The 19,798-nt window shown below is 37.1% G+C and overlaps 1 protein-coding gene across 4 annotated transcripts in view; it reads left to right on the top strand.

Moving 5' to 3' along the window:
• The window catches only part of LOC311292997 (cell adhesion molecule CEACAM5-like), a 30,845-nt gene extending 11,386 nt beyond the window's left edge, over positions 1-19,459 (top strand). The window contains exons 5-16 of one of the 4 annotated variants that reach the window (XM_084412858.1): positions 13,604-13,864; positions 14,078-14,350; positions 14,423-14,554; positions 15,418-15,588; positions 15,661-15,942; positions 16,192-16,434; positions 16,527-16,649; positions 17,159-17,260; positions 17,639-17,683; positions 17,845-17,931; positions 18,053-18,109; positions 18,256-19,459. In XM_084412858.1, coding sequence (XP_084268984.1) covers positions 13,604-13,864; positions 14,078-14,350; positions 14,423-14,554; positions 15,418-15,588; positions 15,661-15,942; positions 16,192-16,434; positions 16,527-16,649; positions 17,159-17,260; positions 17,639-17,683; positions 17,845-17,931; positions 18,053-18,109; positions 18,256-18,260 — 1,781 coding nt within the window. In that variant the 3' untranslated portion in view covers positions 18,261-19,459. Of the gene's footprint in view, positions 1-13,603; positions 13,865-14,077; positions 14,351-14,422; positions 14,555-15,417; positions 15,589-15,660; positions 15,943-16,191; positions 16,435-16,526; positions 16,650-17,158; positions 17,261-17,638; positions 17,684-17,844; positions 17,932-18,052; positions 18,110-18,223 lie in introns of all 4 variants that reach the window. The other 3 variants (XM_084412856.1, XM_084412857.1, XM_084412859.1) reach the window with 3 other exon arrangements.
• Positions 19,460-19,798: the final 339 nt, after the last annotated feature.

Genomic DNA, 19,798 nt, shown 5'->3' with positions numbered 1-19,798 from the left:
TACTATGATGTGCACAAATGACTAAATGTTGTGGAGGTTGAACTAACTGTTGTGCAAATGTAAATAGTGATGTGAGAAATGCACCAAAGCGACTGAGAAAAACTGTAACTAAAATATATTTATTGGGCCAATTTCGAATATTTGCATATATTCCAAAAATATATTTCAAATATATTTATTTTGTGTATGGGAGCCTTTCAGCTGAGATTGCAATCAGCAGTGTTTGAAAGGCACAAGGCTGAAATCTATTCTGTTTTGAATGTGTGGTTCACAGTTTTGACATCAGTGTGTTAGCATTTGAACAAAGTGCTGTAAATCCACAGTGTTGTGCAGGTTGTGGTTAAAGTCATGGGATCCCATACACAAAATAAATATATTTGAAATATATTTTCAAAATATATTTTTGGAATATATGCAAATATTTGATATTGGCCCAATAAATATATTTTAGTTGAATATATGTAAATATATGTTCATATATGTTTTAACTTTTGCACATTGTTTCATGTGAAATATATTTTGAAATTTAAAAAGATAACATTTTCACAAACAAACAACACATTTTCAGTTTATTTCTTTAGATAGACCACTACAGCTATGGATGTGGGTATGGGAGAACAGTGCTCTTCCACTGCCCACATTTTTCCTACTGGTCGGGGATCGAACCAGCAACCCTTCGGTTACAAGCCCAAAGCCCTAACCAGTAGGCCACGGCTGCCCCTTTACTGACTTTATTGGCCTAAAATGACAATTTTATGTAGGAAACAACACAGAATGCAGAGTTTTTTCCCTTATTTTTACAGAATTGAATACAGTTATTTAATAGTGTGTGTATGCAGTGTTAGACACTGAGTTCTATCTATTGTTTAAGTGCACTTCACTGTTGGAGTGTCACTGTTATACTTGCATCATAAATATTGTGCATATTTTCAATATTTAAATGACTTAAAAAAAGATGTCAATAAAACAACAATAAATCTAATAATTGTACTTAGTGTTAGGTACGTGCCACCTAATATGGCCTAATAGTCCTAGGAAAGCAACTATCTGTCATTTTACATTGCAGTCATTTAAATGTAAGTACAGTATTTATTATAGCTGTGTGTCATAAATAATACAGTATTGAAATATGGTAGCCTACTGTTGTGTATAGGGGAAAGGTAGAGGAATTACTATGATCAAAATACATTTTCGACCCTTCTTTGGCAAGCTAAACATTTTATGACCATATATTTTGTCATATATTTTACATTACATGTTATAAATGTAAATATATTCCACACTTAACATCATATATTTTTGTTATATTTCAAAATATATTTCAAAATGATAAATATAAGTGAACAACATCAATGTATTTGGAATACATGCCACATATATTTTTGACACTTGAAAATATATTTCAATATATTTCTTTTGTGTATTGAAAACTGTGTTCAAGCAATGAAAAACTAACTAGAGTTTGGTCCACATGAACTGCTGCTGTGCAGACTGTAGTTAGAGTTTTGCACATGTGACTCCAGGTGTGCCCACTGTCGTTTAACAATCGAAAAAAACTGTAAAATAAATATGGGAAAGAAAAGATTTAGGAGCAAAATATGTACAAATAAGAAGAATGGGAGAGAAGTGAGAGAGCCCTCACTTGAAGTCACTCAGGTCTTTATACTGACACCTATTATAAGTTAATTAGTGATTGAATGCACCTGTTGCCCAACTAACGTCTGCACTGTGTAGAAGAGCCATCAGGGGGAAAACAGGCAGACGTAACAATATGTATAGACACTGAAATATACAGAGGGTGTTGTTACCCATACACAAAAGAAATATATTTTCTGGATATGTTTTGGAATATATGCAAATATTTGAAATTGGCCCAATAAATATATTTCATACTTATATTTCATATATTTTTGTTATATTTCAGAATATATTTCAATGTATTTTTTTCTGTACGGGTCCCCAAAAGTGTCAAAAATATATGTGGCATATATTCCAAATACATTGAAATATATTCTGAAATATAACAAAAATATATGAAATATAGCCTAAGTATGAAATATATTTATTGGGCCAATTTCAAATATTTGCATATATTCCAAACCATATCCAGAAAATATATTTCAAATATAATTCTTTTGTGTATGGGTAACCTTGTGTAGGTTGAGATATAACATGCCCTGTCAGATTGGTGCATTTCTCTGTCTGTCTGTCTGTGTGTGTGTGTGTGTGTGTGTGTGCGCTGGCAGTGTTCAACTCCCGTATGGCAAAAAAAAAAAAAAAAAAAAAAAAAAAATTTTCTTGAGTCTATTGATCCGCGATTTGATGGACCTAATACGTTTACCAGAGGGCAGCAATTCAAACAAATGATGACCCGGATGGAAAGGATCCTTTAAAATGTTTCCTGCTCTTCTGAGACGGCGTGCAGTGTAAAGCTCTTTTAGGGAAGGCAGAGGGCAGCCAATGGGTAACACTATATTACGACCCGCAAACAACTGCGTAAGTAAACCGAAATTACGGTGTACGTTTCTGTAACGTACGGTGTACGTTTCTGTACGCTTCCGTGTAGGTACAAGGGAACAATATGTTAAGTTTTGAGTAATAAAGGGGTAACAAGCAAATATAGCCTACAACCTGCAAAGAACTTCGTAAGTAAACCGAAATTACGGTGTATGTTTCTGTAATTATAGTGTACTTCCGTGTAGGTACAAGGGAACAATATGTTAAGTTTTGAGTAATAAAGGGGTAACAAGCAGATATAGCCTACAACCTGCAAAGAACTTCGTAAGTAAACCGAAATTACGGTGTATGTTTCTGTAATTATAGTGTAGGCTACCTCCATATAGGTATAAGGGAACAATATGTTACGTTTTGGGTGATAAAGGGGTACAACCAGATATACAAGAAAATTATTTATAATGTAATTATTTTAAAAATGGCACCTATTCTGTTAATATATTCCAGGCAAAAATTGTACGTCTGTTTTATATAAAAGTTTTTTATCACATTTCTGGCAAAAAAAATTTCTTGTGCAATGTAGTTACAGGGTAATTTTGACATCTGTGGGTTGTAAATTAAACTTTGTTGTTTGAGTATACTGTAGAAAAGACAATGCTTTATTAAGATGAAAAAGTGTTTTGAATTTTTTTTGTAAAATAAAAGTCAGAAATTAAATGGGATCCTTTATTGTATATTTACTGCACTTACCCTGTAACTACACAGAACAAGGGGGTAACAAGCTCCACTTTAATTTACAGCCCGCAGGAGTTACACTTACCATGTAACTACACAGAACAAGGGGGTAATAAGCGCCACTTTAATTTACAGCCCCCAGGAGTTACACTTATCCTGTAAATACACAGTTGAAACGGGTAACAAACACTACTTACTATGTAACAATACGAAACAACACTATTTGCACAGTAATTACAGAGAAAGGTACTCTTATTAAAAAAACTAAACAAAAAAAAAAACTTTTAATTACACAGTATATTTGCCCTGACATTTAAGTATCATTGCAATACTTACTTGGCTTAACGTTAAGTAGTTTAGTAAAAAAAAAAACAATAAATAGCATTGCCAATGTTTTTCGAAATCAGCTGTTTATAAAATTGTTTCAGATTAAATTTTTATTATACTGTGCTTACATACAGCCATATATATACAGTATATATATATATATATATATATATATATATATATATATAAGTTTAATTTACAACCCACAGATGTCAAAATTACCCTGTAACTACATTGCATTAGAACATATTTTGCCAGAAATGTGATAAAAAACTTTTATATACAACAGACGTACAATTTTTGCCTGGAATATATTAACAGAATAGGTACCTGTTAGTTTAAAAATAATTACATTATAAATAATTTGCTTGTATATCTGGTTGTACCCCTTTATTACCCAAAACTTAACATATTGTTCCCTTATACCTACACGGAGGTACACTATAATTACAGAAACATACACCGTAATTTCGGTTTACTTACGAAGTTCTTTGCAGGTTGTATATCTGCTTGTTACCCCTTTATTACCCAAAACGTAACATATTGTTCCCCTATACCTACACGGAAGTACACTATAATTACAGAAACGTACACCGTAATTTCGGTTTACTTACGCAGTTGTTTGCGGGTCGTAATATAAAGTGTTACCGGTTCTTTCTGTGAATCCTCAAGAAATAGAGTCGCTGCTGTGCTTTTTTTGACTGCTGCTGAGGTGTTTGTGCTCCAGGAGAGATCCTCGGCGATGGTCGTGCCCAAGAATCTGAAGGCTGAAACTCTCTCCACGCAGACCCCGCTAATGTGCAGTGGTGTGAGATTCGTGTTGAGCTTTTGGAAGTCAATGATGATCTCTTTGGTTATAGAAGCATTCAGGGCCAAGTTATTTACCCCACACCATTCTGTTAGTCTCTGAATTTTATCTCTGTAAGCTGCTTCGTCTCCTCCTGAGATGAATCCAACTATGGTCGTGTGTGTCATCTGCGAATTTGATGATAGTGTTGGCAGAATGGGTTGGGGTGCAGTCATGAGTGTAAAGGACGTAGAGAAGTGGACTAAGCACACAGCCTTGTGGGGCACCTGTGCTGAGAATCACGGTGGAGGAGGAATGGGGACCTAACCTAACCGTCTGGGGGCGGTTGGTCAGGAAGTCCTTATTCCAGTGACAGAAAGATAAGGAGAAACCTAAGTCCAGCAGTTTGGCTGCCAGTACTTTATTGAACTAGTCAATAAAAGGCATCCTCACACAGCTGCCTTGGCGTTCTAGGTGGAGCAATGCTGTGTGCAGGGCAGTAGCGTTGACATCTTTTGTGGATCTATTGGTTCTGAATGTGAACTGATGTGGATTGAAGGTGTCTGGAAGGCTGGCTTTGATGTGCTGTTGAACCAGCCTCTCAAAGACCTTCATAATAACTGGGGTAAGTGCAACCGGGCGGTAGTCGTTAAAGGGTTAGTTCACCCAAAAATGAAAATTCTGTCAGTAATTACTCACCCTCATGTTGTCCCAGCCCCGTAAGACTTGCGTTCATCTTCAGAACACAAATTAAGATATTTTTGATGAAATCTGAGAGCTGGCTCACTCCTTCATAGGCTGCTAGGTACTTTCATTCTGCCGGCCCAGAACATTTTGTGAAGACATCGTTAAAATAGTCCAAGTGACTACAGTGGCTCAACCTTAAAGGGGTGGTTGAGTATGATTTCACTTTTTTAACTTTAGTTAGTGTGTAATGTTGCTGTTTGAGCATAAACAACATCTACCAAGTTACAATGCTCACAGTTCAAAGCAAAGGGAGATATTTTCTTTTAAAGAAACTGCTTTTTAAGGACTACAACAAATGGCTGGTAGGGACTACACAACATTCCTCCAGGGTTAGTAACATCACCAACCCTAGAATTTACATAAGCCCCGCCCCCTGAACACGATTTATAGATTATCATGACAGAATATGCTAATCAATGACTATAGGGTACACATAAGCTACATAAATTCACCAACTAATCATTCAGAAATGTCCTGTTGCATTCTACATGTTGTCACTTCTTCTTGAGTCTCTACATCATCGTCTGACTCCGGTTTGAACATAAAAGGCTAAAAGTTTTAGAAATTTTCAGTGCATGTCTGTGAGAGTGCAAGCTGTTGAAGCTCCGCCCTCTGTGCCTCGAGCAGCAGCTTGTTTGCATTTAAAGGGACAGACACAAAACGGTGCGTTTTTGCTCACCCTCAAAAGGTGACAGAGTCGGGGGTTCGGTTCTGATTAATTCGGTTCGGGAGTATAGATAAAAGCCTGCACTGACAATTGATTGGTCCTTACATGTGCTTCATTTGGCACACTAGCACACACATGCAAGGTCTCTCGCTCCCTCTCTCTGCAGTGCGCGCGCTACGCATGCGCCCTTTTGCTCGCTCGCTCTAGATTCCGGGAGATTTTAACTAATTTGTGGGCATCAGGGAGCATGTGCAGGGAGATTTTAACTAATTTGCGGGCATCAGGGAGCATGTGCAGGGAGATTTTAACTAATTTGCGGGCATCAGGGAGCATGTGCAGGGAGATTTTAACTAATTTGCGGGCATTGCGGGCATGATCAACATGCGGGAGACTCCCGGAACTTCCGGGAGACTTGGGATGTCTGCGCTCTCATGAACTCACGTCAGAGGCCCACACGGAAGAAAATGAATAGTTGAATAAAGTTGTTATTTTTGTGTGGGTTTTTTTTAGCACAAAAAGTATTCTCATCGCTTGATAAACTTAAGGTTGAGCCACTGTCGTCACTTGGACTATTTTAACAATGTCTTTATTAACTTTTCTGGGGTGGCAGATATCGATTACATAGAAGCCTATGAAGGAGTGAGACAGCTCTCAGATTTCATAAAAAACATCTTAATAATTTGTGTTCTGAAGATGAACGAAAGTCTTATGGGGTTGGAACAACATGAGGGTGAGTGATTACTGACAGAATTTTCATTTTTGGGTGAACTAACCCGTTAAGACCACTGATGACTGTTTTCTTCAGTAGTGGGATAACTGTTGCTGACTTCAGGCAAGATGGATTGGTGGCTGTTGACAGGGACAGGTTGAAGATCTTTGTGAAGACTGAAGAGAACTGGTCTGCACATTCTCTGAGCACCCTTCCCATCACTCCATCTGGGCCTGCAGCCTTCCTTATATTAACAGCTCTGAGCACACTCCTCACCCTGTGTTCCTGTGTAAGGAATGGGGGTCCATGTCTGTTGGGGGCTGGTGAGGGTGGTGTGAACGTCTGCCAGGGTTGTTGTGCGTGAAGTGGTCCTCAATCTCTCTTTTATACTCTACTTTCGCAACCTTGATGGCTACATACATACATACATACATACATACATACATACATACATACACATTGTAGGGTTGAACAAATTCAAATTTGAAAACAAAATTAAATTTCCTGGCTTTATAACTTCTCATTATTTTAAGGCCTCCGTATATTTGCGGTTGGGCTTTTTAAAGACATTAGCCTGTGGTGCATTTGCATTTGTGAATGAAATATTTTAACATGAGTATAGGCTAGTTATCAACAATGTATTCCAACTTTCACCATATCCCAAGTAATAGATGGGAAAAATATTTTTTTTTTATTTTTTTTTATTTTTTATATTAACCAAGTAAATACCTCAGTCCAAAAAGTTAAGCAAATTACATTTTAAATGAATTACAGGTCATTTTATAAATGAATGATCAAAAGTTTCAATATTATTATTACAGATTTGGCAAGTGTTTGAATCCGCATTCAATTTTAATCTTAGAAATTCCTTGTCTGGATAAATATCACACACAATTTTAAAATGCACTTCTTTACGTTTAGGTAGAAGGGGAAATAGAAGATATTTGCTTCTGAATTCCTTCACTGAATTGCTACTAAGTTGTTGAAAAATGTAATTTCTTCTCATACGACCAGGATAGCTTTCCCTCACAAGTCAGTTCCTTATAATCTTGTTAGTGCTCACTCCTCATCAATATAACTTATTTTGCCTAAATTAAGATCCCAGATATCTTGGGTATGAGCATGGAATATGTAAAAAAAAAAAAAAAAAAAAAAAAAAAAAAACATTTTACCATACTAATCATCAGTAAAAGAATACTTCTAATAACTTTCATTTAATCTATTTTCTCACAATTAAAATTTAATTTAACTCCAAAAACAGCCATTTTTATCCATCATGTGCAACATTGAACAAATACGTCTTTATATCATTGACCAAATATCCTCCGAACCCAAAGATTTTCTTTGAATTAATACTATGAATAAAGCTTTGCCTGTCCATTTATCTGAGCAGATGCAGGTTTGGTTACAGCACCACCTACTGGTCAGAAACTATACCAGTTTATCCAACACTATCATCTACTGTATCATTTTAAAGGAGTCATAATGTTGTGTTACCTTGGATACCCAAATGCTCTATTATAGTATTTTAGGCACTTCTAAAAAAGAAAAGTGGAAAAAAAATCAACACAGAGCCCCTCAGACCCTTATTTCTAAAGGCATTATTGTCTCGCGAGATCTGATGCGATGTTTTGGCTGTCGTGGACGGTCATTATAATAATGCAAATGAGGGGCGCGTTGATTGGTTGCAGGAATGTATTTTACTACTTCCAAGCGGTACAAAAACGTAGACAAAATACTGCAATAGCTCAATAAATGTGACGGTACTTATTGTTAGTGAAATTGTAATCACAACCAAAGAAAAAAGAAAAAATACACCATTGCCATATACATTCTTACAGAAGCCCCACTAACTGAAAGCTATTTTCGATATTTTAGGTCAATACTGCCATAGCCCAAAATAATATCTGCAGTTATATGCTCATGGACGTGAGTTGCAAAAACCATAAACAGCTCAGGTAAACCTCTGAGAAATGACGGCTGCTCTGCACACACACGCAAAGGTCTCTCGCTCCCTCTCTCTGCCGCGCGCGCTACGTATGCGCGCTCATGCTCGCTCGCGATTCCGGGAGATTTAAACTAATTTGCGGGCATTAGGGAGCCGGTATCAATACGCGGGAGACTCCCGGAACTTCCGGAAGACTTGGGATGTCTGTGTTTTGAAAATCGCTGTCCGTGGGTCACTCTTAGATATATTTAAATACGTCCACACCGCAGATATGTAATGTTGCTTCAGACAAGCACGTGCAGGTCGCGGTGTCTGCTGTTTGCGTCATCACAACATTTCGGCCGTATTGTTTCGGTGATAAAAGTCTTTCGGCCGAAAACCGAAAATGCACTTTTGGGCCATTTTCGGCCGAAAATTTTCGGTGGCCGAATATTCGGTGCATCCCTAGTGGTATATTGTTTTCATACTTGCATTTAAACAGTTTTAGCCACTTAGCATGGACTCCTGTACCGTCACTACTGTAGCTGCTAGTGTAAAACAAAGTCGAAAGATGTGGCTAGCATTCGTAGAGTCCATTCCCCGTGTTTACCTCGAAGGTAACGTTACATACAATAGCCGCATTAGCTGTTAGCTGCTATTTGTTAACCACAGTAGAGCAATAAATACACAGTCTTACCTTTTCAATTTCTGGCAAGTCCCTGATGGTTGGGATGGCACCTTTTCCCAAACGGAGCTTCGAGGCCAAGTTCACCTGATATTGCCCCAAATTTGTAAAAGATTCCGGTGTAAAATGTTTAGCACACACACCTAACGATACGCCACTTGAAAGAGTTGTTGGGACAGCGTCATTAAAAATGAATTTCATCCACTGTTCCCTGATAGTTTCGTCCGTTTTTGGTAGATAAAACACATTTGCATGTTGTTTGTGGCAGTCAACCACAGAGCATCTCAGGTGTGCACTCGATTTCTCCATCTTTCTCGAGTCAACTAAACTGAATCTGAGGGGGAGAGGGGCGGGCTTCCCGCGGCATAGGTTTGCGGTGTCCATATTTGGTATATCCTCCCCCGTCTTGACGTCAAGAAGGGGAAGAAATCAAAATCTCGTTTTTTCGTGCGCGTGCACGTGGCCTATTTTACAAACCCCGAGGTAAACAAACGCTTCACTTTTAAATATCGGCTTCCCGGCCAGTGTACAATCATTATGCAATCATAACATACATTGATTCTCATGGAAAAGTGAAATTTCTACATTATGACTCCTTTAAATGTTCATGTGAACTGCTGCACCTGCACAAAACTTTGTTGAATGGTGTGTCTCTTTGACTGCTGGTGTAGATGTTGGTGGTGTGACACTGTGAGTCGAGCTCTGGATTATTAACATAAAGATTGTGGCTTTGAACCTCTATTGTCTTTTAAGTTTTTGCATTGTCCTGTAATTGACCTTTTTTCTTACATTGGCTGAGTCCCAATTCGCCTACTTATACTACGACCTAAAAGTATGTACTTTTTTGTGATGAAAAAGTACATACTTTTGAGTGTGTAGCAAAAGAGTATGCACGTTCTGGGACATACTTCGATGACGTCATGCAACGTGAACGAGAACGTGGTTGCCTAGTTACGCACACCGCGACTGTTAACAAAACATTTTACATTTCATTCATTCTTATATGTCCAATATAATTTTATTTACTATTCCCATCTTTTTTTTCCTCATTGTTTTTTCCACAATACATTTACAATGTGTTCTACCAAACTGAGGAGTGAAGCAGGGCGTCGTCGTAGATCAACCAAACGCAGGTCGTTTGTGAGGCGTCTGGTTCTGACGTTCATGTGCAATGTGTGCAACGAAAGCTACTTATTTTCTGAGTTAAAATATTTTTAATGTTTATAGTATAACTATTCTTTAACGTATTTTATACTTATGTATAATACTCAAAAATACCCCGATGAAAATGAACCATGCTTTTACTATAGGGATCTTCGCCGTGACGTCACGACGCGGTTACACGCGCTCTGGTTGGCAGAAGAAAAGTAATAGCCGCTTGCTGCGCAGCGCAAACACAGAACACAAATGGTTGTATCGTGCTGTGTGATCGGCAAGATTGGTTACTGTACTGTGTGTATCATCTGTGTACATACCCTTATAAATTAAGGGCAAATTATTGTATTTTCATACATTTTTACGTATGTTAACCAAATGTTATATACAGGGCCTGAAGTTAACTTTTTTGACTACCAGCCACTGTGACTTTTTACCAGACAGTTTTTTTTTTGGCCTCATAAAATGTGAAAAAAAGGAATTGCACAAACATTTGTTCTTTAACTTGTAAGAATACACATTTAAGTGATCCATACAAGTAATAATAACTCTTAGAATACAGATATAGACCTAGTGCAGTTCGTATGTAAACAAATTGCACGTGGCTGTGTTGATGGCTGGGCAGCTGTTAGTTACAGCGTTCAGGAACCGTTAAGCAGAACTAAATTAATATTGTTATTACTGGTGAAGTTACCGGGTAGGCTACCGGGCATTTTCTCACCGGTTCCCAACTCCCAACATCTGTGCAACTGTCATTGTACTGCCTATGTCAGCGTTGCATTATCTCATCTCATCTCACCAACAGTTTATGCTGGGTACACACTAAAAGATAATCGGGCTGATTTTGGGCCGATTTCCCCCCTTCCGACAATCCTAGCTATGTCCCGATTATCTTGATGGTTCAACAGATTATCTTATCAGATTTTCCCTAGGTGTGAGGTGTGTTAAGAGTGTCCGAACCTGCTCGGAAGAACGTCGGAGCCGCCCCGATCGCGAATCGTAAACATTCAACATGTTTAATATTTACGATCAGAAATCCTGATGTTTTGGGGGAACTCCGAGGACAAACGCGCGCACGTTCTAGAGATTATCACGTGAAACAAAACAATATCCAATCAGAAAGTGAGATGATGGAAGACTGGTGCTGCGTTCCAGTCCAAAACTGTCATGCCCTTCACTCGCAAACTTCCCTCCGTCTCGTTCACTCGGATGTACGTCATTGCGAGTGCCCACTACTGGCGGAAACTGCAATGGGCTGAACTGGAACGTCCTAAGCCCTTGATCACTTGGAATCAGCTGTGGAGTTGATTTATTATTTACATTTTTTTTTTTCTTTAAGAATTTGTTTAATGCAGCATCCAAATGTTTATGTGTGTTTGGGTTGTTTTAAACAAAAAATATATATAATTAATATATCATAGAGTTGTCTGTTGTGGTGGTGATTAGATGAGATATGTGGTGACGTCACAATCGTACTGCATTGTGGGACATATAGGTGCCTGAAGTGTACATTTGAAGCAGACTCGCTCCCTCGGTCAAAATCGAGGGAACGAGGGTCTGTCCATATAAACTTCCCTCGTCCACTTCACGAAGTGGAACGCACTTCAAAATGGCGGCAGGGATTCCCCCAAGGGGAAGTGCTTAGGGAAGTTCGCAAGTGCGTGTCTAAAAGTGGACTGGAACGCAGCAACGGTCATTCTCACAGATACACACACTTGCAGGAAGCTGCGTGTTAAGGGTTCAGTAAGGTTCTATAGAGGGATTAAATAACTTTTTCTAAAGAGGCAACAAATCCAATAAAGAATAAATAAAGACAATAGAATGAATATATTTCTGTATAAAAGGTTATATATAATGGTAGGTACAATGGGTTTTTTTTCACATGAATTTTCTGTGAAAATCATTCCAAACACTATCATCGCAATTTCTTCCTGCATATCATCCGCCATGCTTAAGTCTCGTGAGATTTTGCTGTGTTCACAGTCGAGACTCTGGTTGAAAATCTATTTGTGTGTGGTGTGCTGTCTTTGTCACATCATGGCACACCACACACTATAGGAGCAAAACGCTTAAATCTAGGATTTTTTGTCCTCATGTTTATGGTCTATCACATTTTGAAAATCTTATAAATTGTAAAAAATCTTTTGGTGTGTACCCAGCATAAGCAGCTAATACTTAATTCACACATTCAAACGTAGTCAGAGAAGGGCCTCATCTTTCTCTCCGATCACATATACGTTCCGAAACACTCAAACTGCACTGCTTTCACAGATGCTTTGTTTACTCCAGTAATGTGCCGCCAGATTTTTTAGCTGTAAATCCAACGAAATTGCTGACTTCGTTTAAATGTCAAAGAACAACAAAAAATTCTCACTCAGGTGATATGGATCAGGCAGAGAACATGAACCCTGGTTATATAAAAGCTTAATTATATCTCTTTTTAGCTTCTTCGGACAAATAATTAACATATGCTGACAAAACACAGGTAGACTGCTGCAACATGCGACATGTTTTGGTTCTTTCTGCCAACCAGTTCGCGCCCACGCCCATATCGTGACGTCACATTTGACTCCGGCGAACATCCCTATAGTAAAAGTGTAGTAACCATGTTTCTTTGGTTGGACTGATAAAGTTAACATTTGTACAGCCACAGTATTACTACAAATAAGTCAGTGTGGTTAAACTATGGTTAGTGTAGTAAAAGGTGTTTATTGTCATAAGAGTTTATAGTAAGGTATAAATCTAAGACAGAAACATCAAAATAAATACATAAAAAAAGACACTTGCATGACACTGTACTAGAGCCTTTTTATTTACCCTACAAGATAAACACGGTAACTTACTTTTTTGGCACAACATAAACCCATTAATATTACGATACAATAAAATATAACTTTAATTAGGGTTAAAGATTTTAATTCTTACACTTAAAAACTGAGGGCGCATCTCCGCTGCTGCATCCGGTGTGTTAAAAATACAGTTGTTTTTTTTAAATTTCGCGGTCTTTCTCCTCTGCTATTGACGCAGCTCGGACTCATCTCTTCAATGTTCACCACACCGGCTGTCATGTTTACATCACCACCATCACCACAAAGCTCCTCCCTCCCGCACGCAATGGGTTGTGGGCAGTATTAGCCGTTAGAGTGTGCATTGATCTGCACTTCGAATTCTAACCGGGAATAGTAGGCCATCCGGGTATCTTTGGAATACTCATTTCAACATACTATGATTTGGGACGTACTAATTCTAGTTTCGCATACTATTTAGGACGGATAGAATGCAAATTGGGACTCAGCCATTGTCTATGAAATCAAAATATATGAATAATTTCCCAGTGAGAGCATGAGATCATCTGTTGAAAACGTTTCAGAGCTCATGCTCCAAAATTCCCAATAATTTTATATTGACAGATTTTCCCAAACCAACTCTGACTGTTGAGCCACAGAGTTCAGTGTTCACTGGAGACTCAGTCACTCTGAGATGTGAGCTGGATCAGTCATTGGACGGTTGGGAGTTTCTCTGGATTGAAGACTCAAACACTGAATCTACTGAAGCTGAAACTAAAACAATCAGTCGTGTGAAAGTCTCTGATGGAGGAGAGTACAGATGCAGAGCAAGAAGAGGAGGATATTACACAGATTACAGTAAACCAGTAGCAGTGACAATACATGGCAAGTGTTTTACCTCTCATAATGAACTCTGAGAACACTATATGAAAATTATTTATAAGACACTAAATAAACTGAGAACAACACTTCAGTTTAACTTGATTTAGTATTTTGTAACTGTTCGCACAATAAAAAACAGCACATTTTATTATTTGTATTTATTTTATTATATTATTTATCACATTATTTTCAATGTTTATTTTTGTTTTTCTACAGAAAGACCAAAACCCAAAGTGACCATTAAACCTGATCATCATGTATTCAGAGGAGAGACAGTCACTCTGAGATGTGACATATATGATGGAGGAGTCACTAGCTGGCGGTACAACTGGTATAAAGACGGTTCAACCAGAGTTTTCCGTGAACGACAGGGACACACATTCAGTTCTGTTACTGAGTCTGACTCAGGTAAATACTCCTGTTATGGGACAGAGACTGAAGGATCACGCAGATCAAACATCAGTGATGAAGTTACACTGACAGTATCAGGTGAGTTTGATCATCTCTTCATAAACACACACAAGTTTAACATGTTATTAATGAGTGGTGTCTCTATTTCAGTTCCCAGAGCAGTTTTAAGTGTTTCTCCTCAGAAGTGGTTGACTGAAGGAGATCCAGTGACTCTGATCTGTGAGGTTAACGGCTCCTCTACAGGCTGGACATTCAGCTGGTTCACTGAAACTTTCTCATCAGGTCAGATATAATGTGCTTCATCCGAATTAACTGGTTTTATTGAAGTGAAACATATAATTTGATATGTCTGAAACCAGACACAGACTGGGTATTAATGCTGCCTTCACGTGCTATGGAAAAGATGATATTTTCCACTTGTGAACTGGTATTTACTAGTGTGTTGTGTTCAAGTGCTTTTGTTGTCGTAATGTAGTACCCGCAAGGTCTGTGTCAGTAGAGTATCTTTTTTATCTTTACAAAAAAAACAAAAACAAAAAAAAACGTAAGTGTGGTGCTTTCTGATGATTAAAACATAATTAATAATTAAAAAAAAAAAAAAACATGACATAAAATGATTAAATATGAACCAAGGAAATTGCGGCGAAGTTGAAAATTGAGTGTTAACGCATTATATTACAATCGTTAATGACACAACATTGTATAGGCTACAAAAACTATCTGCTAACAGTATTCAAGACTCTTGCGTTGCTCTCCGGCATTTTGAAAAGGTCAAAGGTTATCTCATCTCGGCAACTCGTGCATCAAAATATTCTACGAGTTGCCCAGTTGAAAATACCACATGAGGGGGTGTTCATGTGCATTTTCCATGTCGGCTTTTGGTATTTACCATAATTACCATAGCACGTGAAGGCACCATAAGGGCAACACTTCCATGGGCACCAAGCAGTGAAACTTTGAGATCCCAATCCCTCATTACCAGTCACTCCTCTGTAACAACATAAGAGCCATTGATCAAACCCTGAATAAAACAACCTAAACACAATGAGTAATTCGAGTTACACAAATGTAAACCAGTGTATTCAGGTTTAAGTTTAGTTAAAAATGCAATTTATATTAAATCTACACATTCCCACTTTATACAGGGAGCAGGAATTATTATGAGCTCCTCTCAGACAGCAGCAGAGGAGCTGGAGGAAAATACACTGTCAGTTCTGCTGATCTAAATCACACAGGAGTTTATGTGTGCAAAGCAGAGAGAGATAAAACAGCCGTTTACACAACATACAGCAACACACAACCACTGTGGGTCACTGGTGAGTTCACATATGATTGATTCATCTTTAATAAAGACAATTTCCAAATTATAGCTGTAATTGTCTTGTCAGGCGTTTCTCCTCCAGTGTCTCTGATCATCAGTCCCAGCAGAACTCAACACTTCACATCTGTCTCTCTCTCTCTGAGCTGTGAGGACCAGAGTAACTCTGATGGATGGACAGTGAGAAGATACACAGACAGCGGGCGGCTGGAAGATTGTTCATCATTACGCCGGGGATCACAAACAGGATCTACATGTACAATCAGATCCACTCTCCCATCAGACACTGGAGTTTACTGGTGTCAGTCTGAATCTGGAGAGAACTATCATCCTGTTAATATCACTGTACACTGTGAGTCTGTGTTTATGTGTTTATTCATTTCACTGACAGTTTACAATCAATACACAGGATTATTAAACAAGAGCAGGATATACTGTAGTGTGACGTTGACCAGTAAACAACCAGCCAGACCATCATAGCAATACACTAAAAACAGAAACCATGTGGGCAGGGGAAAATATAAAGTTATTTTTTATTTTGTCTTGTTTTTATTATGTTACGATTTTGTTCATATATTGCATGTCTCCTGTGTTTCTGTAGTTGGTGTGATTCTGGAGAGTCCTGTTCATCCTGTGACTGAAGGAGATAATCTGACTCTACGCTGTTTATATCAATATACAACCCTATCAAACCTCAGTGCTGATTTCTATAAAGATGGATCACTCATCCAGAATCAAACTACAGAGATGATCATCCCTACTGTCTCAAAGTCACATGAGGGTTTCTACTACTGCAAACACCCAGGGGGAAGAGAGTCTCCCAAGAGCTGGATCTCAGTCAGAGGTGAGAGTAAGAACTATAAACACAGTTGAAATGTTCCTGTATAATTTACATGTAGATATATACAATATATAAAATATATATGAGAATCTGAGTTTCTCCAGCCTCCAGATCTAATGGCCTCAATCCTGTGATAATTGGAGTGACTGCAGGACTGACTGTTGCAGTTTTGATTATTGTCGTCATTGTCCTCCTGTGGCGCTACAGAAACAACAAAGGTTCATCATCTGACATATTAAAACTCAGTGACATATTCTCAGACACTAGCTTTGTTCCTAAAACTTGTGAGCTGCCAAACTACATCAGTCTAAGCTGGTTTTCTGGTCTTAGCTGGTTTCCAAACCTGGTAAAGCTGGTATGTTTGCTGGTTTCAGAAGGTTTCTGGGCAGATTTCAGCTGGTCAGGGAAACCATAATTTGTTACTTCAATACTGAAAAGTATTGATAAATATTTATGTCATCTATATTGAAATCATTGAAGCTCATTGAAACAGTGAGTCCTCCATCTTGTCCACTAGTTGTTTGATATACAGAGTTACATGTGCAAAACTCTCCAAATTAGTTATTTATCAGGTGTCATTTTCTGCCTATGAAGACAGCAGGCAGTGAGGCAAATTAATGTTTTGGACACAACCATAATGTGAAAAATAAATAAAAACTAAACACTTTGTCATTCTTAAACATGCATACATGAAAGAGATTATACACAAATATTTTGTATCTTCTAGGTGTAAGATCTGAGTCTCGGTCTCCTGTCAGTCAACAGCAGAACATCAGTCAGAAATCAGAGCAGAACCAGAGTGAAGCCGGAGACACGACACTGCTGTCTGGTCAGTCTTTACTCATTACCCATTAATACATACATCTTTACAAGCTGAGATAAAAGAAGTTAAGGTATAACTTTTAACAAACAGGACATATTTCACAACTAGATAATATTTCACTCTTCTAAAGTTTAAGATGATATTTTGGGTCTTACATATACATAATTGAACTTGTCATTTGGTTTTATTTGATAAAAACTGCATAACAAAATATATTTTATTTTCTGTATGAAATATTATGTCTAGTGCTTTATTTTTTTTATTTTTTTTGTGTCAGCATGAAATAGTATTTTTCTGTGGAAGTGAATTTATAAGATTTCATATATAAGATAATACTATTTAAAAAATGTATTGAAAATTAATTAATGTATTAATTTATTACAGGAACTTCACATATTTATGACTCTGTTGATACAAATACTAATAAAGGTAATTAATGATGTCAATGTACTTTATGTCATTATGATGAGGTCAGTGTGCTTTTCTAAATAAATTGGAAATCAAATCCATCTTTTTTTGTTTCACTGTCATTTTTTAGAGCAAATCGAGTTAAACCAAGTGCTTATTTCTTTCTCTGTTGTTCATTGTAGACGGTGTAAGTGTGCCAACTGAGATCGTATATGCTGAGATTGAACTCAAATCTCCAAAGAAACAAAAGAAAAAGAAAGCAAACAAAGGTAAATGGAAACAAAAGTCTCTGCTCTTATGATTTTATGATTTTGTGAAACAGATCTGATCCAGAAAGGTCATTGCATGCAAATTGTGTAGAGGTAATTTTGAACTGTTGGCATCTTCTAGGCAATAACACTGAGAGTGACGACATTTACTCTAAACTGAAGCTGGAAACGGATCAAAGTGAGTGTTAACCACTGAAAATGTACAGCATTATTGAGAATCTAAGAAAGTAATTTTAAAAACTGTATATAAAAATGATAAATGTGCATTTTGAATCCACTGACATATTTTTAGATGCTGGATCTAGTGATGTGACGTATGCTCAGGTTAAAAAAGATGCCCGGAGGAGAAACTTTCAATCCCAGGATTCTGATGAGTTTACTGTTGGTTGAGAAGAGAAAGACCAAGATCATCAAGGCAATGGATTTACCAGAACTTTTTGTAGCATTAGTAAGCCTTCATGTGCTTCAGAGACTATGCATGTTAATATTTGATTAGCTGATTATTCATTAGAAATAAGCTAGTATTGTTTAGCACACATGTGTTTTTATATTGGTTATTACCAGCAGCAGCAGCTTATCATTTGACAACTGAGGGAACATAATATTCAGTGTAAGGCTATTTCTTTTCTGACTGTTGAGTAAGGGACCAGGTTCCCTTTTTTTATTTCTGTATCCTGGATTTTAAAGTACTTGTACAGCTTCCCATGGTCATGGAAATATCACAGAATGTTAAAATTGTGATTTCCATGGCTGGACAAGTTGTCTTTAAACATAAATGTACATAGTGAAACTACTATTTTTCTAGCTATGCTCAAAATATTTTATTGGATAGAAAAAGGTCTTTGTACATGCAGTCTTAAAAATTTGTATCTAGCAATAATATATATATATATATATATATTTTTTTTTTTTAAGTGGTGGTCAAAAGGTTATGGCTTGCTTTATATCCTAGACTATTTATGTTTTCAAAAAAAAGTTTTGAGAGTAGGCTTTTGGAAATTTGTTTTCAGTTTTGTATATAGCCTACACTTTGTTTGTTTTTGCCTGTAGAATTTTACTTTTTATTGTAATAATATTTCACATTACTGCTTTTAATGTATTTTTGATCAAATGCATTTATTAGCCTTAAGAATAAAAGACTTCTTTCAAAAAGGTTAAAAAAGCATCTATTCTTATAAAGACCATTAATTAATAAATACTATCGAACATTCCGAAATATTCTCAATTAGCCCATGTTATTGTTATTATCATTTAAAATCTAGTCTACTTTCATTCCAGACAGTTCTAATTATAGGCTGTAACTTGCAAAGTTTAATACTGATGCATCAGGATCGCAAAGACTTGGTCTAGGTGTTAATATGGAAGGCCAAAAGGGACAAAACGTGTGAAACTGTCGTGTAAACACGTAATTACATGCTGGCACGTTGGACACTATCTTGCACAAACACAAAGAATAAACAAATCCTGTAAATTGCAGGATTAAATCTAAAATAAAAAAATGGACAATGAACATTAATAAATAGCATACATAATTAGTTTATTATTTTTTGAAAATTTTGAGAATCACTCTGATTAGAAATTTGTCTTGGGCTCAAATTATAGCCACTGAAATTCTAATGAATGTGAAAATGTAATGATTCAGGGTTTTGCACTGTCACCCAAAGATTATAGCCTAATTAGTTTGTTTTATTTCGTGAAATATCAATCTTATCAAAATAAATTAGCCATGTATTAGCTAGCATTATACCAGCATAATAATAATTATGATAATAATAATAATAATAAAATAGAGGATATTTCGTCGTAACATTTAAGTAGGCTACTGCAGCCAGGCTAGATCATCAGCCGCCTAATACCCTGAACAGAT

This window comes from Rutilus rutilus (genome assembly GCF_951802725.1).
Source record: "Rutilus rutilus genome assembly, chromosome: 1".
NCBI classification, from domain to species: domain Eukaryota; kingdom Metazoa; phylum Chordata; class Actinopteri; order Cypriniformes; family Leuciscidae; genus Rutilus; species Rutilus rutilus.
Note: the sequence above shows the minus strand (reverse complement) of the source record. Positions and strands in the feature narration are given on the sequence as shown.